Genomic DNA, 23,555 nt, shown 5'->3' with positions numbered 1-23,555 from the left:
CAAATTCTAAGAGTCATACATTGTGTTCACATACCCAAAAGAGCCATGTGTTGTTTGTCTTTGAACTTATTCCAGTGATGGTCCATCCTAAACTTGGCAAGTTTTCCCTTAGACCTCACATAACAATCAAATGTTCACAATCATTAATTCCACTGACTCACCACTGACTCACAGTTTTATGCCACATACAGTACATATTCAAATTTTCAATCTTTCACAATATATTATCACAATTGTTAGAAAAATGGACTGCCGTGACCAGAGACAGTTCTGACAGGGTAAGGACTGAGAAGTGTTTTTTTAGGATATAGTTCTACTAGAAACACAAGACTAGAGATAACTGAAAATATTCCAGACACAAATGCAAATCCAAGACTCCAAATTACCATTTAGTATGCTTTGTGTTGTAGGATATAAAACTAGCCCCCTCTACGGAATGTTATGGTGACCCTAGAGACAGTCACAGCCTCTCCTGATTCAGTATCCTGCTATTTTCTGGTTGTACCAAAAATAAACAGCCAGCAAGTAATTTAACCTCTTAAAAAAATCATTGACACTTAAAAAATGGAATGACGTGGGACTTCCTCTCACCTTTTAAAAATGTTTCTAGAGCTACTAAAAATTTACAAAATAGTTGATAAAATTATTCCTCTGTTTTGTACAAGAAGGGAGGCGGGGACACTGACAGATACAATGGATGGTTAGTCGGGCTTGCCTTCTTTCTCTTCTACTTCAGAGGCTGGACTCTGGTTTTCAGTGTCTCCATTTTCTGCAGGCACATCTGTGGTTTCCTGGTCAGCCACGTCAGCCGGTTTGCCCTTAGCTCCACTCTTGTTTGCACTTTTTTGTCTGATGCCTTATCCTTTCCCGCAGCCTTCTTCGGCTTCACGTCCATCCACCTTGGCAGGGGTGGGCTTGGCCAACAGCCTCGCAGAGCATTCACTGCCCCGTCCTCACTAACCTTCCTCTTGGGCATCATGCAGGCCCTGGGTGGGAGGCGCATGCGATGCCGAAACTGTCACGCATAAGCTGAATTCAAGGACAGCCAGGGCTTCGTAGGCACTCTGTCAAAAAAAAAAAAGCAGCCTGGCAGTGGTGGTTTATGCCTTTAATCCTAGCACTTAGGAGGAAGAGGCAGGTGGGTCTGAGTTCCAAGGCCAGCCTGGTCTATAGAGCGAGTTCTAGGACAGCCTGGACTAACAAAAAAAAAAAAGAGAGAGTGTGTGCTTGCAAAATGGTGTCACAAAGTTTTAGGGCTGACCACTTAGTATTGGGTAACCTATTAGGTTCTTATTGGAGAAGACCGATTGTTCCTCGTTTTCCTTGGAATGTCTGTACCTTGGCTGCTGTATTGTTGACATTTCCTGAGTGCAGATCCCTGTCATATGTAGAACTCTTCAGAAAATGTTCTGGTCATCTACGTCCTAAAAGTCTTTATTACACCTATTCCATGACGGTCCCTGAGCCTTGTGCATTGGAATGTGTTGTAGGATGTAGATGTATCATTTGACCCTGGACACACCATGATTTGGTGGGTTCTTTCAGAAATTGTCTTCATTTCCTGCCAAAAGCTTTGATGAAAGGTGATGGGGATAGCTATCCTTACTGGTGGGTGTAAGGATAAGTATTTACAATGTGGTTTGAAGTTTTTTTTTTTGTTTGTTTTTGTTTTTGTTTTTCGAGACAGGGTTTCTCTGTGTAGCTTTGCGCCTTTCCTGGATCTCGCTCTGTAGACCAGGCTGGCCTCGAACTCACAAAGATCCGCCTGGCTCTGCCTCCGAGTGCTGGGATTAAAGGCGTGCGCCACCACCGCCCGGCTTAAACTTAACTTGGGGTTGGGGATTTATCTCAGTTTTTTTGTTTTGGTTTTTGGTTTTTCGAGACAGGGTTTCTCTGTTTAGTTTTGCACCTTTCCTGGATCTCACTCTGTAGACCAGGCTGGCCTCGAACTCACAGAGATCCGCCTGCCTCTGTCTCTCAAGTGCTGGGATTAAAGGCATGCGCCACCACCGCCCGGCTGTGGTTTGAAGTTATACTGGCAATATTAGGTTATTATCTTACATCTTTGGCCTCAACAGACATAGGCAGTTGAGTAGGAATCAATTATGATTTCTCTCCTATTCAGTCAACTGTATGTTCAGTTAGACAGTTGTTACTTGGTAATCCTCAATATAAAAGTGCCACATTGCACCTTTTGGGAAATATTCCTGTTGCTCATCGTTGTGTTTTGTAGGTATCACAGCAGGGTAGGACTATTGATTGCTTTTCTCCCTTGGCAGCTTGTATAAGCACCTTGCACTACTATGAGAGTTAGTCCTCAGGGAAGAGGCTTCCAGGTCAGTTCCAGCCGAATTCGTCCAACTGCTGTTTCCATTCATTGTGCTTCTGTCATAGCAATAGGCACTTACCCTCAAACTTCAGGATGTAACCAAGGATAAGGGCAGCAGTGACTTTGTATTGAACTCAGGACCTCTGGAAGAGCAGCCAGTGCTCTTAACCTCTAAGCCATCTCTCCAGCCCTAAAATGGCAATTTCATATGTAGAAATGAAAATAGTAAGGTTTCCCTTGGTGTGTTGGTTCTTACAACCCTGGCTACTCTTGTGGATCAGAGAGGAATGTTTGGGGAGCAGGAGAGATAACTCAGAGGTTATGAGCACTGACTGCTGTTCCAGAGATTCTGGCTTCAATTCCCAGCAACCACATGATGGCTCACAACCATCTATAATGAGATCTGGTACCCTCTTCTGACTTGCAGGGATACAAATAAATAAATAAACCTTTTTAAAAAGAGAAACCTGTCTTGAAAGAGAGAGAGAAAAGAAAAACACTTAAAAAAGAGGAAGAGTAGAGTTTTAGTTTTTGGGTTGTTTGTTTGTTTGTTTGTGTTTTTTTGTTTGTTTGTTTTGTTTTTGAGACAGGGTTTCTCTGTAGTTTTGGTGCATCTCCTGGATCTCGCTTTGTAGACCAGGGTGGTCTCGAACTCACAGAGATCTACCTGGCTCTGCCTCCTGAGTGCTGGGATTAAAGGCTTGTGCACCACCAACTGGCTGACAATTAGTTTCAGGACAATCTATCAAAACTCCAGGGTCTTCCTAAAATCATTTTGGATGAAAGCACTTAACAGTAACCCTGATGACATTGAGTTCCATCCCTGTGGTTCATGGTGAAAGGAGAGAAGAGAGTCACTAAAGTTGTCCTGTATCTTACACACTTTCAACTTCTTCCCCAAAGATAACTTAATCATTTATCCCATTGTTATTTTAGGAGCAAATGCTGAATAATATAGTCCTATTACTAAGGTAGAAGAATGTAAGTTTTAACATAAGATGAGAGTAAATACTGAAATCTTATCTTTATTATTGATTTTTGTGTTTTCACTGTATAGTGCAGACTGAAACTCAGAGATCCACCTAGTTCCGTTTCTGTTTCCTTAATGCTTTATTTAAAGACATGTGCCAATGCCCTGACTCCTGTACTGAAATTTAATCCTTGCCCTCTGGAGTCATAGGTAACAGAATTATTTCAATTTAAGACCAGCCAGATCTACATAACAATATTTAAGCTCGGGATATATATTGAGACAGTGTTTTTGACAAAAGAGTCTCTTATATGTTGAAATAATTATGTGGATTATTTGACTACAGAATAATTATTTCTTTTCATTTTAGGTTCGAGATGTGAGGATGATTTCTGATAGAAATTCAAGACGTTCCAAAGGAATTGCTTATGTGGAATTTGTTGATGTTAGTTCAGTGCCTCTAGCAATTGGATTAACTGGCCAGCGTGTATTAGGAGTGCCAATTATAGTACAGGCCTCACAGGTAACTTCTTGTTTTAGAGGTTTTGTCATTGAGCTGAGTGTCACAGCACAGGCAGCAATGTCAGCACTTATAAGGGTTACGGAGGAAAATTGTCATCAATTTGGTGAAGTCCCTGCTATATATTGATTACTCATTATCTAACAGAGCTATTAAGTGGGATCATAGAAGTAATTTATGTGAAAAGGCCAATCAGTGAGATTGTAGATTACATCATTGTGAGATTGTGGTTTACATCCTGTGGGGCAGTACTTGTCAATGAGTGTAAGTACGCCTCTGTGCATAGCAGTTTTTTACTAGAAAGGAAGTTTCTATTAGAATGTAGATTGGAACTTAACAAGGTAATGTCTTACCTAGGGATTAGAGATGGCTCAGCAGTTAAGAGCACAGGTTCCAGAGCACCTGCTGCTTAAGGTTCCACATGCAACTCAAAGCTGTTTTGTGTCAGGGGCCCTGACACTCTTCTGGCCTCTTCTCAATGATTTATGTATGTGGTTCCTCAGACACCTTATTTCTAAATTACTCAGGGTTTTTAGATGACATTAATTCAAATTTCAGTTAAACTGATCTTGGGGTGTGTTTGATAATAAAGACTGAATATGTTTACAAATACTCAGTAAGTAGTCTAAATTTTTTTTTTTTTAATTTATCACTGATTGTGATAGTACAAAGCAAGTTACTTTGGTTCTTAGTTTTATATTTGATGGCATTTAGGTATTTAGGTATGAAATAAAGTATATAGTTTTATATATAACTGGCCTATACTTTAAACTTTATTAAAATTGTATAATAAAACATTACACACAACAACTAATGTGAATATTTTGGGTCATGGGATACATCTCAGTAGTAGAGAGTTTGCATAGTGGGCACACATTTGAGTTGACATGCTGTGTCACATCCTTAAGTTCCCATGAGTGCCAGTAATGACATTCACAGTATGGTGCTGTTCTCACCAACATCCTTCCCTCTGACGATTTTATGGGACCTGATAAACCTTTTTATCCATAATTCTGTTTCCCTTTTCCCTACTCCTTGACAAGTGCTTTCTACAGTGCTTTCTGTAAATCGATTTGGGGTTTTTGTCCTTGTTTGTCATTGAAATACGTCTCCTTTTATTAGTATTTAATGTGGGTTTTTCTTACTTACAGGCAGAAAAAAACAGAGCTGCTGCAATGGCAAACAATTTACAAAAGGGAAGTGCTGGACCTATGAGGCTCTATGTGGGCTCATTACACTTTAACATAACTGAAGATATGCTTCGGGGGATCTTTGAGCCTTTTGGAAGGGTAAAATTTAGTATTTTTTTCATTCACTGACAGTTATTTCACTGCCAAAGGGGATAATTCTGAAAAAAATCTAGGCCTTGACAAAATTTTATTTGTAAAGAACAGTTGTATTGTCTTCCATTACTTTGGGGGAAGGGGGTAAGGATACAATATAGTCTAGATTTTTAAAAACTATACCTCAAGGAATAGTTTTGCCTAATTTATGCTTTTAAATTTTAGATCGAAAGTATTCAGCTCATGATGGATAGTGAAACAGGTCGATCAAAGGGATACGGATTCATTACAGTAAGTAGTTGTCTTATATAACAATTTTTGATCTGTGTATGGGTTATGGACTTGGGAATGAAGAATGAATAGTATTTTCTTTCTCTTTTTAGATTATTTATTTATTGTGTATATGGTGTTCTGTCTGCATATATTCTTGCTTGCCAGAAGAGGTCACCAGATCTCATTATAGATGGCTGTGAGCCACGATGGTTGCTGGGGATTGAAATCAGGACCTGCTGGTGTTCTTAGCCTCTGAGCCATCTCTCCATCCCTGATTAGTATATTCAAGTGATTTAATTTGCAGAAATAGCTACATTTATTTGTTTATGTGTACATGCAGTGTGCTGCCTGCATGCCATCAAAGGGCACCAGATCTCATTACAGATGCTTATAAGCCACCATGTGGTTGCTGGGAATTGAACTCAAGATCCTTGGGCGAACAACCAGTGCTCTTAACCTCAGAGCCATCTCTCCAGCCATGACATTCTTTTATATCATTTTTACTTTAACTCTATGTATATCTTATGTCTGTTTTGGTGTGTACGTGTGAGTGCTGGTGCCCATAGTCTAGTGGTGTCACATCCACCTGTATCTGGAGTGTATATCTATTTTCAAGAGCTGCTTTTTTATTGTATCCCTGGCTGCTGGAACACTCCATGTAGGCCAGGCTGGCTTCAAATTAACAGATGACTTGCTTTGCCTCCTAATTGCTGGGGTTAAAGGCACACTCTTACTGGTTAAAATGAAGATCTGTGAAAATTCCAACTTAGCAAGTTATGGTGATCTTACTACTTTAGCTTCCAGTCCTAGAATTTAGGCATAAGGTACCACATCTGCCAGTGTTAAAATGTTCATGTATTACAGCCACGTCCATGATTGCCAAAGTACATTACTTGTGTTGTTGTCTAACTAGGGTATCTAGTTGATATTAGTGGGTTTATCAAGTGGCCACGTGAGTATTATAATATTGTCTGCCTTCATAAACTACTCTACTCTTGTTTGGGCACCAAACCTAAATATTCGTTAAGCTAGAGTAGTGTTCTACCACTGTGCTGTTCTTACTACCTTGTCTTGTTTTTGTCTTTGTTTCTTAAAAATTTCAGAACACGGTAGTTTCTGACAGGCATGTAGGCAATTGCCTTCAATCCCTGCAAAGGCAGGCAGATCTCTTGAGTTCAAGGCCAGCCTCAACAACAGAACGATTTAAAGCAAGTTTCAGGAAAGCCATGGCTGTTACTCAAAGACACACACACACTCACACACACACACACATACTTTTTGTTGTTGTTGCCATTTTTTGACATATGTTACCACATAATTAAGGCTTGGCCCTGGCATAGATATATTTATTTATTTGACACACTATATAGCTTTGGTTGGCCTGTAATCCAAAGATGTGTCTGCCTGTGCCTCCCAAGTGCTTAGTTTAAGGTGAGGGCTTCTCATCAGCCTTGAGCAGATACTTGAATGCATGTGTATTTTGGTCAGTAAATTTTAATTGTTTGTCTATATTTTAATAAAACACGAGACTGTTACTGTAATAATAATCTCTTTAGTCATTGTAGATTATTGATGAAAGGATCCAAGATTCTTAAAAAAATATATTGGAGCTGACGGATGATGTCTCCTGCCTTTAGTCCCGGCACAACTTGAGGCAGAGGCAGGCAGATCTCTTTGAGTTTCAGTTTAGCTTGGTTTATAGGTTGAGTTCCAGGACAGCAAAGACTACACAGAGAATCTTTCTCAAAAAACCAAATATATATACAATATGTATACCTATTATGTATAATTTATATATTATAGGGTTTTGTATATAATGTTTATGCATTATATAGTTAGAAATACTTGGTTTTTTAGTGGCTGGAGGATGGCTCAGTGATTAAAGAGAACTGGCTGCTGTTCCAGAGGTCTTGAGTTCAATTCCAAGAACTCACATGGTGGCACACAACCATTTGTAAATATTTGGTTTTTCTATTTATTGTGCAGAATATATAACTGTACATATTATACATAGAATATGTATCATTGGGGGAGAGAGTTCAATGGAAAGGCTAAGATTATGCTTAGATTAGGCTAAGTGGCTCAGGAAAGGAGATCTATCTTCTGGGAATAACAGTGCTGACAAGGCTTAGGGTACTAAATGTGACAACGCAATAAAGGTCAGATGCATTCTCTGTGAAAAGCACAGCAAAATCATGGTAGCCACGGAAAGGTCAACGTCTGAATGGGAGTCAGTGAAGTAGCCCCACCATCTAGTTAAGATGAAGCCAGGAAAAGTCTGACTTGGGTTGGATGAACAGAGGCTCCCTGGTGGGACCATTTCAGGAAGTAGTATTTGCCTTGCTTGTAAGTGGGATAGATAAGCCTGTCTGTGTTCATAGACCCACCAGCTAAGACAAAATTAGGGTTGAAGGAAGAAAATAAAATCACATGAAAGCCTGAAAAAAAGTGTATATACATACATTTTGTGTGTGTGTATACACACATATATGACAGCATTTTTAAAATTTGTTTCTAAGAAGTAACATTAATGTAAAAAAAAATTGTCTATTTATACCATAAACTGCATTTATACCAGTCTGGCCTTAAAGTCACATACACATGATTTAGCCTTAAAGGCATGTGCTTTTCCATTGTTTTTTCTTTTTGCCAGACAAAATCTCACTATTGTATACCTCAGAGTGTAAATAGTCTCAGAGATCTGCTTCCCAACCGCTGGAGTTAAAAATACGTGCCATGATTCATGGCAACATTCTTTTCTTTTTTAATGCTTTATTTTTATTCATGTGTGTGGGGGTGTGTGCCACATGTGTATGAGTGCTTGGGAAGGCAAAGAGGATATAGGTGGTTTTAAGTACCTCATTGTAGTTAAATTGTGCTAGGAACTTGAATCAGGTTTTCCAGAAGAGTAGCCAGCAACATTTCTTGGAATAGTCCTGGAGGCCATAAGAATTATAGTATGAGACCTCCTGTGGGGGCGGGGGGAGAACCCTGTTTTAAACCTGTTTGGAAGAAGTAGAGTACAGGACTATATAAGGAATCTGGATACTAAAGGAAAGGTATATCTTTGGTACATTTGCTGAGTGGGCTAATGATGTTATACATCCCTTTTAAGTTCCTAGGTGCCTGTCATTCTTCTCTAGGCAGATTCTCCTACAAATTCGGACAGATTTCTTGATGTGTTGGAACATACCTTTAACCTCAGCAATTGAGAGGCTGAACTAGGGGTGTCTCAAGGACTTCAAGGCAAGCTTGATCTACATAGTCAGTTCTAGGTCTAAGTTAGAGAGTGACACCTTGCCTAAAAATTAAAGAGAAGGATTTAAAAGTTTTTTTTTTTTAAAGCTATGTTGCATTTTTATTTGCAAAAACTTACGTTCGCTGGGCAGTGGTGGCACACGCCTTTAATCCCAGCACTAGGGAGGCAGAGGCAGGCGCATCTCTGAGTTCGAGGCCAGCCTGGGCTACCAAGTGAGTCCCAGGAAAGGCGCAAAGCTACACAGAGAAACCCTGTCTCGAAACCGCCCCCCCCCAGAAAAAAACAAAAACTTACGTTCTTATTTTACATGTATACTCTATTTTTTATAAACTTTTAATTAGTGTATATTAGATTATGAAGTTTGTATTTCGGGCTGGAGAGATGGCTCAACGGTTAAGAGCACTGGCTCTTCCATACGACCTAAGTTCAATGCCCACCATGGCAGCTCACAACTGTAAATCCTAGATGTGACACCCTCACACGCAGGCAAAACACCAATGCACTCGAAGGTACTATTTGGTCTATAGTGATATGAATGTAAATTAGTCAATTGTAAAATTCCTGTTGTCTGTTCTAGTTTTCTGATTCAGAATGTGCCAAGAAAGCTCTGGAGCAGCTTAATGGATTTGAACTAGCTGGGAGGCCAATGAAAGTTGGTCATGTTACTGAACGAACTGATGCTTCTAGTGCTAGTTCATTTTTGGACAGTGACGAACTAGAAAGGACTGGAATTGACTTGGGAACAACTGGTCGTCTCCAATTGATGGCGAGACTTGCAGAGGGTAAGTTTTCAATAGTATTACTGTTTTTTTTTTTGTTGTTGTTGTTGTTTTTATTAAGAAAATTTTTTTCCATTTTACACACCTGGTGTTACAGATTTATCATGAATATAGTGGTGAAAAAGAAAGGTAACCATGCAAACCACAAAATAGAAAAGATTGTCTTATTTGGAGTTCCTGTTTATCTATAGGAGTATGTTGTATATTTTTTCCAGTGCCTTTTTGTAGTTAGAGTTTTCCTTCCTGGCCCACAGTCAGGACAGATCTTTATCACCTGCCAGTCCCACAACTGCTCAGACCCAACCAAGTAAACACAGAGACTTATATTGTTTAGACTGTTTGGCCTAATGGCCAGGCTTCTAGCTATCTAGTTCTTACATCTTAAATTAACCCATTTCTATAAATCTATACCTTGCCACGTGTCTCATGGCTTACCAGTATCTTCCCATGCTGCTTGTCATGGCGGCGGCTGGCAGTGTCTCTCTGACTTAGCCTTACACTTCCCAGAATTCTCTCTCCTTGTCATGCCTATACTATACTTCCTGCCTGGCCACTGGCCAATCAGTGTTTTATTTATACAGAACGATAACCACAGCACCTTTTATTGAAGGTTTAGGTAGTGCTTATATTGGTATATGTAAGTACTACAGTGACCAGACTCAGTAAGAAATGTGGTATGATTATTTGAACTCATTACCTTTATTTTGTGTGACTATATTTATTTTGAGGGTGTACTCATGCCATAACATCAGGTGGAGGTCAGAGCACCACGTGAGGGGAGTAAGTTTTATCCTTCTACCATATGGGTACCAAAGATTGATTGATTGCAGGTTATCAGTTGTAAATGGGGGCTTTTCTTTGTCCCTCCCCGTCCTGCAGCCTTTTCCAGATAATCACTGTCAGGCTTAATACTCGGTGGTCTTACATTTAAATTAACCCATATTTGTTATAGATGCTTTGCCACATAATTTGTGGCATTTAACCTCATTTTCTGTAAGTCAGCTAGCAGACTGCCTCCTTTCATCGTTCTCAATTTGGCTTTTCCATCCAGCCGTATTCTGCCTGGCTATGGCCAAATCAGCTTTTATTATCAACCAATGAGAGCAACATACATACACAGGCTACAGAAGGTCATCCCACAGCAAGCAGCCTTGGTAGTAGTGAGGTGTAGTAGTATAGAACCATTTGCTTGAAGCCTGTGAGTTGAACACATAGTGTAAATTCCCCAAAATTGGGTTTCTTTGGCGTTAACATAGTAAGAACTTGAAGACTCGTTCTTTTACAGGTACAGGACTGCAGATCCCACCAGCAGCACAGCAAGCTTTACAAATGAGTGGCTCTTTGGCATTTGGTGCTGTGGCAGGTAGGAATTGAATCTTTTCTAATTTGAAATCATTTGTTTTTTCACCTAATTCGAAATTATGCCAAATTTTTTGCATTTCAAAGGACTAACTGAGAATTCAATTCATTAAGTACTTCTAGCATCTTATTGGTTGCAAAAGAAGTGTAGTTTTAGTATATTTATATACTAGCCAGAGTGCCTTGTGAAGCTATGGAAACATCTCAAGTGTAGTAATGTTTTAAAATGCCCAGTTACTTAAAATTAAATTTTGCTTAAATAGCTGCATTACCAGTAATGCTGTGAAGCTGACTCTTTAAGTTTTTGATGTTTACATTTCACGTTTCTATGACTATATACCCTGACAAGAGCAAATTAGAGAGGAAAAGGTGTGTTCACAGCCATTTAATAACTCTAGTACTGACACATCTATGTCTTCTAATATTTGTAGGCCACAGATACATGTGATTTCACAAATATCCACACGCAGGCAAAAGTCTATACAAACAGAAATTAAATAAATCTTAAAAAGAGATTGACATTGTCCTAAGTCTAGGACCAAAGTAATGTTTGATTTTTGATATGTCCTGGATAGAACTGTACATGGGACATGAAGGAGATACTGTAGCTAGGTATGATGTTGAAGTCAGTTTTGGGATAATCAGGCAGCATTACCATGGTTCCAGGCCATCCTTAGATGCAGAGTCTGACCCTGTTTTTAAACACAGATGTTCAGAAATTCTAGTTGATAAAGTATGTTAGTTATTGTTCTAAGTTTTCATTTTGGTTTTTTCGAGACAGGGTTTCTCTGTGTACCTTTGTGCTTTTCCTGGAACTCGCTTTGGAGACCAGGCTGGCCTCAAACTCACAGAGATCCACATGCTTCTGCCTCCCGTGTGCTGGGATTAAAGGCGTGCGCCATCACTGCCCAGCTTTTTAAATTATTTTAAGAAAAGAAAGAAATGAAGTTGGCGATCCTTGTCTTTACATTCTTTCACATTTTTAAAAGCCAGAAAGAACCAATTTTATTGGTCAAACTATGTGCCGGACCTTGAAATCTTACTATGTAATTACAATGTAATTATGAGGACGGGAAAAGTCAGTAAGGCATTTCTGTAAGTAATATGTTGTAACCTTCCACAAATACTATTACCTGTGTTTCTGCTTTGGAATTCTAAAACATTAGCTATTAAGGTTTGCTTTTTTGTAACAAATTAATAGCCACATCAGGCTGCTTTCTTTTTCTCTTTAAGATTTATTTATGCATACAGTGTTCTGCATGCATCTATGTCTGCATGGCATAAGAAGGCACCAGATGTCATTATATAGATGGTTGTGAGCCACCGGATTTATTTACTTACTTACTTACTTATTTATGCATACAATGTTCTGCCTGCATCTATACCTGCATGGCATAAGAAGGCCGCATTTTAATCTCTGAGCCACCTGTTCAGTCCATCAAGCTGCTTTCTGTAATTGAAGTGAACTTACTTCAGAAATACCCTGGAGTACAGATATTAAGATTATTTTAACTATCTGGGTATGGTTGTTTCCAGAGGATTTCAGTTCAGTTACCAGCATACTCAAGGGACAGCTCAATTACCTGATACTTCAGCTCCAGGAAATCCCACAACATCTAGTAGTCTCTGTAGGCAACCACGTGCATGTGCGATACATTCATTCACAATGATGATATCTATACCTAAATAAAGATAAAAATTAATCTTTATAAAAATGAGGGGCCAAATGTGGCAATCCACACTTTTATTGGGAGGTAAGCCAGCCTGGTTTATACATTGAGCCCTTGGATAACAGGAACTATTTAGAGAGACCCTGTCGCCAAAAATAAAAAATTGTTCATTTGTTGCTTCCCTTCTTTCAAGGTCAAATTTGCATGTGGGGAAAAAAATGCTCAATCATATGGGTTTTGCACTAGGGCAGTGGCTTTCAACCTTCCTATTGCTGTGACCCTTTAGTACAGTTCCTCATGTTCTGGTGACCCATAAAACTTCATAACTGTAATTTTGCTGCTGTTATGAATTTTAAGGTAAATAACTACGTTTTCTGATAGTCTTAGGCAACCCCTGTGAAAAGGTTGTTCAACCACTGAAAGGTTCTCAACCTGCAGGTTGAGGACCATTGCCCTGGACTCTAGTGAAAAACATTTATTTCTTACCTTTATAGGAGCAATAATAATGTTAGGTTTGGCAAGGTCTACTCCTATAATCCACATAACATTAGCCAAGTTCTGTTTGCCGTGAACAGGCTCTCCTAGGATGAGTTCAAGGCTACCCTGTGTTATCCTATATCATGCATAAGACATCTATACTTAACCCTCAGGATGTTTTGTCCTGGTGCTTATTAGTAAAGCTCTTTGATGTAGGAGCTGTAAAGATGGCCTCATGGATCAAGTGCACTGGCTATTCTTTGCAGGGCACCTGGGTTCTAGTCCATGTACCCACCTAATGGCTCACAGCTAACTATTAAGCCCTGTTCCCTGGGAAATGACCCCAAAGGCACCAGGAACACCCATGTTGCATAGACATACATTCAGGCAAATATACCCATACATGTTTAAAGAGAATTCATTAGTTGCATTTACTTACTTTGAGGTGAGATCCAAATGAGGCAGTCAGGTTGCAGCCTTCTCATTTCCATATTAGCATTATATCCAGATTATCATTATGTAGACAGGATGTTAATGGATGTCCCTGGTTTGCCTTAGTCTCGTTCTGTATCCCCCAACTCACTGCTATCCTATTTCCTCAGCCTTATGCCTCATGGCATTTTCTTTTTGAGGTAGCCTCTTGTAGAGGCATTTAGAGTCTTGCCTATATAGCCCAAGCTGCTCTTAAAGTGACTTAACGCAGCTGATGCTGGACTTAAACTTCTCAATTTAAGGAATACTCCAACACCCTTAAATAATACAAGTTTACCCTGTGTATGATATAGAATTTGTTTTCTAATGTATTAGAAGTAGCCAGGTTATTTTTAAAATTATAATTGTGATTGGTACTTAATAGCATCAATCTCTGATGTATACATTTTACCTATTTTGAGAGAAAAAGACATTGTATTTGAAGTTATTGACATTGGGTCTGTATTAGTATCTTCACATTCACTTAGTATACATATATTACATTCCTCCAGCTCACTGATAGGCCAGTTTTTCGCCCCAAGGGCCCTGCTGTTTTAGCCCAATAAACTGGGCTTTAGATTTCCTTACATGTTTATTTTCTCTGGTCTTCTTATGTCCCAAATAGAACTTCGATGTTTATTAGCTATGGTAGCTTGGCAGTAATACAGGATTTTGGATTTTGTTTTGATGAACTGTGACCAAATTGTTAACCTGTGCTAGAAATCATTGACAGGTTGAATCTTAGAAGCTCTTAAAAAAATAAGTTCCACATTGTGGCAATGGTGTCTTTCCTGGTTAATGCTAAATTGGGCATTTAGCAAAGATGGTCCTAGCTATTAGATGTGTGTGGTTCATACGCTTACAATTTCAATATAACTTTCTGAAATACTTAATGCTGATTACCATTATTTTAAAAAGTCTCATTTTCCAAGTACTTGGAATTGAATTCTCAATCAGGGTATTTCACATATTTTCTAACTGGTGTGCTCCCCTTTCCCCATTTCCCATTATTTCTAGGTGTGTTATCGTAATGGAACACATGTATGATAGGGAGGCATGTAGTAGGAGTTAGAGGAGAGGTGAATAATTTTCTAGGATTAGAGGTAACAAAAGGCCCCAAAGCCTTGTCAATGAGGAATGGGGAAGGAGGTTTTGCTGCCAGGTTTTGCTAAGTTTATTCTAATAAACCCTGCTGTTGAAGTCCTCTTTTATTAATACTTTCCTGACATTTACCCTGTTAGTTGAGGCTCTTCATTGTTCCTGCACTGAGCTGTAGAATTCTCTTTTGTTATAGATTTGCAAACACGACTTTCTCAACAGACTGAAGGTGAGTTCTTTATTTTTTCACCTTTTTAAATTTTTGATATATAATATACAAAGATGAAATTGTTAATGTTTGTTTGGATATAATTTTTCCGTTTAATATAAGCTAGTTAAAATCTAACACAGTCAAAAAAAAAACATAGAAATGTCTGTGGTTATTTTTGTTTTGGATTGCTTGAACTTTTCAGCCTTGAGCTTTAGTTGTTTGATCCCTGGTAGAGGACTGTCCTTGACACTTAAAAAAAACAAGAGCAAGAACTTAGTCTTGTATTTCTATCATGCTTTCTTCTAATTGTAAGGTTAACATAAAAGAAAGTAAAATATTCTCAATATTTTAGCAGATCAGACTTATTCTTAACTTAAGTTTATAGTCATGTGAGGGTTAAATGTCTGATACTGTTATACTTATTGTTTTGTAGTAGCTGTAGTATCAAGCCATGAATGGGGCCATAAGTTTTCATAAATTACATGCATATTGAAATGGCAAATAGGCCATGATTTCTTTAATTATGAAATCTTCCTCGGGTCAGAAAAAGCATTTTATTGTTCCCAATTGGAACCACCATTAGAGTAACATGATTATTGTTTTTTTAAATAATGATCCTGTGAAAAACATTTTGTTATATTTTAGATGAGAATTAAATGTATTTCAAGTTTAAGCAAGTGCCACATTTGTAGTTACTGCTTTTTTAATTATTTTAACATTTTTATCAAATGAAAATTAGATTTCTTTATGTTTCTGCATGCTGCATCACTTAAGCAGGAAAGGTCATTTTGTGGTTTGCTTGATCTTAGTATTCATAATCATTCAGTAGTTCCCTTCAGCTTTCTTAAAACTTTTTAGCTATGCATACTTGTTTGTTTGTTTATTTATTTATGGGAAACAGGGTTTTACTGTGTAGCTGTCTTGGAACTATGTATGTAGAACAGACTGGCCTGAAACTCAGCTCTGCATTACTCTGCCTCATAGAGGCTGCCTCTTTAATTATATACAGCGGGTTGATGCTTTGTTTTTATTGTTTTGGTATTTTGTTTTTATTTTGTTTTTTTTTCCGAGACAGGGTTTCTCTTTAGCAGTCCTTCCTGTTCTGGAACTCAACTCCGTAGGACAGGCTTGCCTCGAACTCAGAGTTCTGCCTTTCTCTGGTTTCCGAGTGCTGGGGTTAAAGGCGTGTGCCACCAGAACCTGGCAGGTTTTGTTTTTAAGGTGTATTTTTATTGTGTTTCTTTTTTTTTTTTTTTTTTTTTTTTTTGGTTTTTTCGAGACAGGGTTTCTATGTGTAGCTTAGCGCTTTTCCTGGGACTCACTTGGTAGCCCAGGCTGGCCTCGAACTCACAGAGATCCGCCTGGCTCTGCCTCCCGAGTGCTGGGATTAAAGGCGTGTGCCACCACCGCCCGGCCTTATTGTGTTTCTTAAGCAGTTCTATTTAGATTCCTAAGTAGCCCTTTAGGACTTACTACCTCTTCATCTATGCCAGGTATTATTTGTTCACAGAAGGAAATATAAGGAAAAGGCTTCTGAATTCTCGGGGGGGGGGGGGGACAAAAAAAAACACCAAACACCTTTTTTTCTTGAATATTGAAGAAGGAAAAGCACTTTTTCTTTTACCAGAAAACACAGAATTACCAGAATAATTTTTAATTTTTTAAATGTTATTTCATTTATAGCTTTAACGTTTTTTCAGTGCTACTTATTAGATACTTTAAGTGATTATCTGTTTCAGTTTTTTAGATTTCTTAATGTACTATTTTATCCTTAGCTGTTTATTGGAATGGGATTTGGTCAGATAATATGATTACGGTGAGTTCTGTAACAGAAGCTATAATATCTTTGGTAATTCACCCAAAGCTGGAGGGACACGACCCTGTCTCAGCAACAGAAAAGAAAACCATTGTAACCCTGAGTTGGAAAAAGTGCTTATTTAGCCACAGCTATTATACTTTGAGGTTGAGTATTACAATATCTGTTTTACTCAAATTATAATAGTCATACCATAGATAAGCTGCTCGTTCTGGTTCTGTTTTTCTACTTTTTCCTCATCTTTTAAAAGTTACTCATTAAGGTTCATTTATTGAAACAAAAATTGGACCATAGAGATTTCTTTTAGTGTACTTTAGGCCCTTGCTGCAAGACCCAGGTTGGCTGCCCAGAATCCACAACAGTATGAAGCAAGTATCAGGATATCTGACATGCCCTTCTTGCCTCTAAGGTCAACATATACCTGTGGTGCACATGAGTGCAGGCAATTATTCATACACATAGATGAAAATAAAAATACATCTTCGAGTGCTGTTGAGATGGCTGAGTTTAAGGGCACTTGTATTTCCACAGAAATCTAAAATATACATACATACATACATACATACATATATATATCCTTAAAAAAACAAAATTATATATTCTTGGCAAAACTAACACAAATAGAAGTATGGTGCTTTAATTGGTGTTTTCCAACAACTGTATTTTGTTAACACTCCCATCATTTGAGAATCAAATCGTTAATCTTTGTATTTTGCCCGTTTTTTTTTGTTCTGGAAAGATTTGTATTGAGATTTTTGTTTCATTTTGTTTTGATTAAATAGATTTAGACTAAATATACTCAAGCCCACGTGGTGTTGGTTTGGTTTCAGAAAGTGTTGTCCTGGCTATCTTAGAATTTATTTTATAGAACTCTTAAGAGATCCTTTTGCCTATGTTTCCCAAGTGCTGGGATTAAATGTGACCACTACTATGCCCCGTTTTAAATATGGTTTTGTTAGCTTTCTTAGAGAGAGGGTTTTATATAGTGCATTCTATCCTGTAGAACTTGGTTTGTTGGCCTGGGTAACTTTGAACTTCTGATCATCCCACCTCTACCATCCTCAGGCTGAGATTATAGATGCACCCAGTTTATGCTATGTTAAGGATCAAACCCAGAGCTTCATGCCTTCTACAGATTCTCTAACAACTAAGCTAACCCAGGTCCTGAAATTTTAGGGAAATATATTTATCCCTGTACCAAACTTGTATCTGCACTCTTTTCCCTGTCTTATTCTCTATATAATACTTGAGTATGTATACATAGTGTTACCAGTTATAATAAGTTAAGCTAAAGATGATTTAAGGTCGTCATGCTTAGCTTTAGTATTGTGTTAAGGTCAAATGGTAAAGTGAGCAACTTTATTGTTATTGTTGTTGTTGAAGAAGGTGATTTTATACTATCTCCTCCATATTAAGATAGCATTGATTTTTGGTTTTAGGTAATTGTCCAGGGATATTTACACATTTTCCAAGAAGCTAATTTTTCTTACTCTTTTTTAGCCTCAGCTTTAGCTGCAGCTGCATCTGTTCAACCACTGGCAACACAGTGTTTCCAACTTTCTAACATGTTTAACCCTCAAACGTAAGTATGCTTACAAATTTGCCATTTTAAATATTTTTAAATATTTCATAATTGAAAAAGTATTAGATTTAATAGTTGACCTTGTTCTTATTAAATTTATATTTTATTTGGACATAGAGTAAGGCTGAAATTTAAAGCTGTGGTAATTGTAAAATTTCTGCCTACAACCTTTTACTATCAATATGTGCATTGTTGTTGTACCTGTATGCATGCCAGTGTGAAGGTACTAGATTTCCCTGGCATTGTAGTTAAAGACTGTTATGAGCTGCTATGTATGTGCTGGGAATTGAATCCTGGGCCTCTGAAGAATACATAGTGCTATTAACCGTTGAGCCATCTCTCTAGCCTCCTTTTGGAACTGTCTTTAAGGATGATTTTGGGTAGAAAGTGAACCTAGGTCTTCTGTAAGAACAGCAAGTGCTGTTAACCACTGAAACCACTGAGCTATCTACTCCATCCCATTTACTATTAGGATTTTTATTTATTTATTAATTTTTTATTTATTTATTTATTTATTTTGTACTGGTCATGCATGTGTGGCAGGTTTTCCACTGACAAAGATCACAGAGTCTTCTTTTTTACTATGATGGTCTCAGTCAGTTTTCAGGCATGGCCTTTCGATCTTTCAATAACCATAATCTATGCAGTGTTTGAACTTGTGATTCTCTGTTTGCTTTCAGTTTACCTTTTTGCACTGCCTTTGGTTTTTGAAATTTCTTCTATCATTCAAATATTAGAATAATTATTTTTACTAATGTGTAGTGTTAGTAATTACATAATTTTTATGTGTATATTCCCTTGTGTACTTAAGTATGTGGATGCTATGAGTTCAACCTTTGGTTTTATTTTTTTCGGCATCATCGACTTTGGTGTTTTGGTTTGATGATTTATCTTTTGTTTCAAGGCAAAAATCTCTTTAGCTAAGAACTATGACTCGGGTATGTGTGTACCATGTGGATGGCCAGCAGGTTTAAAAGACCATGTTATCTGCCTCCTAACTAGGATTATAGAAGCATTTCTGCACACCAGGCTTTTGTGATTTTTTCAAGACAGGGTTTCTCTGTGTAGCTTTGCGCCTTTCCTGGAACTCACTTGGTAGCCCAGGCTGGCCTCGAACTCACAGAGATCCGCCTGGCTCTGCCTCCTGAGTGCTGGGATTAAAGGCGTGCGCCACCACCGCCCGGCCACACCAGGCTTTTTAACTGGTTGCTTTGTGTAGAATTGTGGTCACTATATAGCATCCATTTTGCCAACTAAGCTATACGTCCTCAACCTCTAGTTTGATGGTGTTTTGAATTTTTTCCATCAATGTTTCTGTGTATCAGTGTTTGCTTATATATGTATGAGCTTATATATATATGCATACCTCCTACCTGCAGGTGCAGAAGTGTTACATTGCCCAGAATTGGAGTTACAGTTTTTAAGTAGCCAAGTTGGTGTTGTGAACCAAACCTAGGTCCTCTTCAAGAGCAGCAAGTGCTCTCAACTGCTGAGTCATTTCCACGAGAATTACAGCTCCACAGTAATTTTTTTTAATGGCATTAAAACTTAACCTGTAATGGAGCCTCTTCTACATCGTGTTTATGCTTTATCCTGTTAGATATCTTAAATGTAAAGAATATATGTTAAGGTACAGAGGAGAATGTAAAGTACTTGCCAAGTTTGCATGAATGGCAATTTTGAGATTGGTTTAAAATAGTTAGATCCATCGAGTAAGCTCATTGGTTTGCCAGCCCAGTTAAATTGCTGTGGTTCTCAAAGAGACTTAATACATGATGCAAGGCAGATTAGATATGATTCAGTGAGTAAAGGTGCTTGTTGTCTACTCTGAGGATTAGATTTTGGATCCCTGGTATTCATACAGTGCAAGAGGGAATGGACTCCCTCCTATATGAGGGATTCCACATACATTGCCATACACATACAGATAAAGTACTTAATCACTTTTACCATTATATTTTAAGATAAATTTCACTTTTTTTTTTTTAAACATTCTTACAGAGAAGAAGAAGTTGGATGGGATACAGAGATTAAAGATGATGTGATTGAAGAATGTAATAAACATGGAGGCGTTATTCATATTTATGTTGACAAAAATTCAGCTCAGGTATTTTGATTTTTTTTTTTTTCTTCTTTGTATATGGATCTTTATGTTTTGTTTGTTTGGTTTGTTTTTTGAGGCAGGGTTTCCTTTCAAAGCTCTGCCTGTCCTAGACCTCTTACTATGTAGTCCAGAGTGCTGGGACTTAAAGCATCTGCCATCACTTTCCAGCCGTATTTTTAAGTAAACAGATTAAATATATATTGTTTTGTATCTTACTTTTGACACAATTAGGGCATGTTGTTATCACCATATTTCCTTAGGTTTTTTTGTTTGTTTGTTTTTGGGGGGCGGGGTATTTGTTTTTTCGTTTTTTGTTTTGTTTTCAATGCATTGTTAATGCATATGCTGTGATAATGCACTATGCTTGCTTATTGGTTATTCTTGAAAGAAACTTCAATGTGCTAATAACTAAACATACCCTCTAAAAGAAAGGCATGGTCAAAGTAATTGAAATTTATAGCGGGTGCCTTTGAACTCCTACAGCTTCTTTAGTTTTTATTTAAACATCAATACGGGGTTAGGGGATAAAAATCAAAGAGAAGGTGATGGTGGTGCACGCCTTTAATCGCAGCACTCAGGAGGCAGAGCCAGGCGGATCTCTGAGTTCGAGGCCAGCCTGGGCTATCAAGTGAGTGCCAGGAAAAGGAGCAAAGCTACACAGAGAAACCCTGTCTTGGGGGAAAAACAAAACAAAAATTAAAAAAACAAAAATCAATGAGAAGAATAATACTGTGTTTAAAAATCACATTTTCCGGGGTTGGGGATTTAGCTCAGTGATAGAGCACTTGCCTAGCAAGCGTAAGACCCTGGGTTTGATCCTCAGCTCCAAATTAAAAAAAATAAAATAAAATTTAAAAAAAAAAAAAAAACATTTTCCGAAACAGTCAAGGAATTGATCATAAGTTGTTAGAATGAAAATGCAGTCCTAAGTTTCTGCAAATGACTTGAGTAAATTTGTGAGATTGTGTGTTCAATGCAATGTTCAATTTTATTTATTACTTTTTTCTTTTTATGCTTTTAGGGCAATGTGTATGTGAAGTGCCCATCTATTGCTGCAGCTATTGCTGCTGTCAATGCATTGCATGGTAGATGGTTTGCTGGTGAGTGACTACTATAGACACTTAGTGCTGAACAAGAGGTGACTACGTCAAAGTGGCTTACTGAACGTTTTTGCTTTTTGTCAACAGGTAAAATGATAACTGCAGCGTATGTACCTCTTCCAACTTACCACAACCTCTTTCCAGATTCTATGACAGCAACGCAACTACTGGTTCCAAGTAGACGATGAAGGAAGATATAGTCCCTTATGTATATAGCTTTTTTTTTTTCTTGAGAATTCATCTTGAGTTATCTTTTATTTAGATAAAAATAAAGAGGCAAGGGTCTACTGTCATTTGTATACAACTCCTGTTATCTTGAAAAATAAAAACGTTAACAGGAATGCAGTGTGCTCATTCTCCCTAAATAGCAAATCCTACTTTATGCAAAGCTGTTTGCTTGTTCTGCCGTTTTAAATGTCCATGTAGAAAATTACATTAAGGATCTATAGAATAGCTCTAGGGAAACATGTGCTTTCTGTGTAAAAGCAGACAGGTAACGTTTGAATGTTCCAGAAGCCTGACTTTTTACACAGCACTTAGATTTCACATTCCTTCATGTATTTGGCTCATGGTTCAGCAAAGGTTTCTGGAATGTACATTTAGTTATGGAAAGTCTAGGCAGCCGAGACGCTCTTTAGCATCTCACCTTGATCATTTGGCAAGAAGGGGATTTCAAAATTATATTTCTTGATGGTAACTTTTCAATTAATGTATCTGTAAAAGTTTCTTTGTAAATACTGTGTGTTTTAGTGTGTCTTGAGATTCCAAACAAAATGATCCCTGCATTTCCTGAAGATGGTTGATGTAACAGTTTGAGCAAAGCAGTCTGGGGAAGAGATAGGAAATGCAGAAATAGGTTTTGTCTGGTTGCATATAATCTTTGCTCTTTTAAGCTCTGTGAGCTCTGAAATATATTTTTGGGTTACTTCAGTGTGTTTGACAAGACAGCTTGATATTTCTATCAAACAAATGACTTTCATATTGCAACAATCTTTGTAAGAACCACACAAATAAAATTCTCTGAAAAAGGTCACAAGAAAACTTTCGTTTTTCAAATGTTTTGATGTAACAAACCTGAGCTGTAGTGGTTTTTTGTTGTTTTCAAATGAGTGTCTCAGCATTATTGTTTAGGTTTACCACAGTTTGAAGATGTTATTGTCTATGCCTCTGGATTGTTGTGAAGGTAGGTAGATATATGTGTCAGCACACATAGCCAAGTAGTAACTTGCTTGATTCTTAGTAATACTTCGAGGATTTCACAGTGAGGGAAATATATTTCTATCATAAGTCACATCCCGTGCTTGGTGTCTACTATCCCCAAGGTATGTCCTGTTGAAAAAAAGCCGCCCCTAGGGAATTCTCTGGAACTGCTCTGTATTTATCATTATTCTTAAGGTATTCTATGAAAAAGGTTGAAAAATTTTTATCCTGATCTACAATGCACCGTAGTTTGATAAGTGGTAGTTAGGACGAATGATTTTCTATTTGGTAGAGTTGAGTTCTGTCTTAAATCCCGTACAAAGATCACTGGTATATGAGCTTTTGATGTTGTGTCTGCCAAATGTGAGCTCAACTAGCCTTAATATCGATCACTGCACTCCTTCAAATCCTAGAAGTCTTTTTTTTGTTGTTTTTTAATTTTATTTTAGGCTTGGCCTCCCTGTAGCATTGACTGTCCTGGAATTTGTTATGAAAATCAAGATGTCCTCAAACTCAGCTCCTTGCTCTTCATCTGACCTATCCCTGTGTTAAAATAATTTTAATGCTATATGATTATTTTGTCCACATATTTGTTAATGTGCACCACATTCATACTTGGTGCTTGTGGTGTTCCTCTGGAGTTAGGGTTATGGATGGTTGTGAGTCACAAAGTGGTTGCTGGGATCCGAAGCCAGGTCCTGTGAGAGCAATGATCATTCTAAACCACTGAGCCTCTACTCTTTCCTGCCTATTTTATTTTTCAGAATAGTCAATATGGATTACAGTGGAACACTTGACCTTTCATAGCATGTCAATTCTTTTAAAGGTTGAGTCACCCCTAGGAGATACTGTTGGATCTGCCATTCTTTTACAGTAACTAATGTAACAAGTATGACCACATCAGTTTAACCAAGTGTCCAAGCTTGCCAGCCTGCACAACTTATCTTGTAGATAAACCCAGGTTGGGAGGGGTAAATGAGAGTAAAAGTTGTTGAATAACATTTCAGAGTGCATTTTCAAGTGTTCCATTCTGTTGGGTAACTGCAATTGTATC

General features: G+C 37.9%; 1 protein-coding gene across 8 annotated transcripts in view; it reads left to right on the top strand.

Moving 5' to 3' along the window:
- The window catches only part of Rbm39 (RNA binding motif protein 39), a 39,119-nt gene extending 16,777 nt beyond the window's left edge, over positions 1-22,342 (top strand). For all 8 annotated transcript variants that reach the window (XM_059261749.1, XM_059261753.1, XM_059261751.1 and 5 more), the window contains 10 exons: positions 3,670-3,822; positions 4,971-5,108; positions 5,328-5,393; positions 9,212-9,416; positions 10,699-10,776; positions 14,667-14,717; positions 18,016-18,097; positions 20,099-20,204; positions 21,223-21,301; positions 21,389-22,342. In XM_059261749.1, coding sequence (XP_059117732.1) covers positions 3,670-3,822; positions 4,971-5,108; positions 5,328-5,393; positions 9,212-9,416; positions 10,699-10,776; positions 14,667-14,717; positions 18,016-18,097; positions 20,099-20,204; positions 21,223-21,301; positions 21,389-21,489 — 1,059 coding nt within the window. In that variant the 3' untranslated portion in view covers positions 21,490-22,342. The remainder of the gene's footprint in view (positions 1-3,669; positions 3,823-4,970; positions 5,109-5,327; positions 5,394-9,211; positions 9,417-10,698; positions 10,777-14,666; positions 14,718-18,015; positions 18,098-20,098; positions 20,205-21,222; positions 21,302-21,388) is intronic.
- Positions 22,343-23,555: the final 1,213 nt, after the last annotated feature.

This window comes from Peromyscus eremicus, chromosome 4 (genome assembly GCF_949786415.1).
Source record: "Peromyscus eremicus chromosome 4, PerEre_H2_v1, whole genome shotgun sequence".
Lineage (NCBI taxonomy): Eukaryota > Metazoa > Chordata > Mammalia > Rodentia > Cricetidae > Peromyscus > Peromyscus eremicus.
The sequence above is the reverse complement of the archived record's forward strand: the minus strand, read 5'-3'. Positions and strand labels throughout refer to the sequence as shown.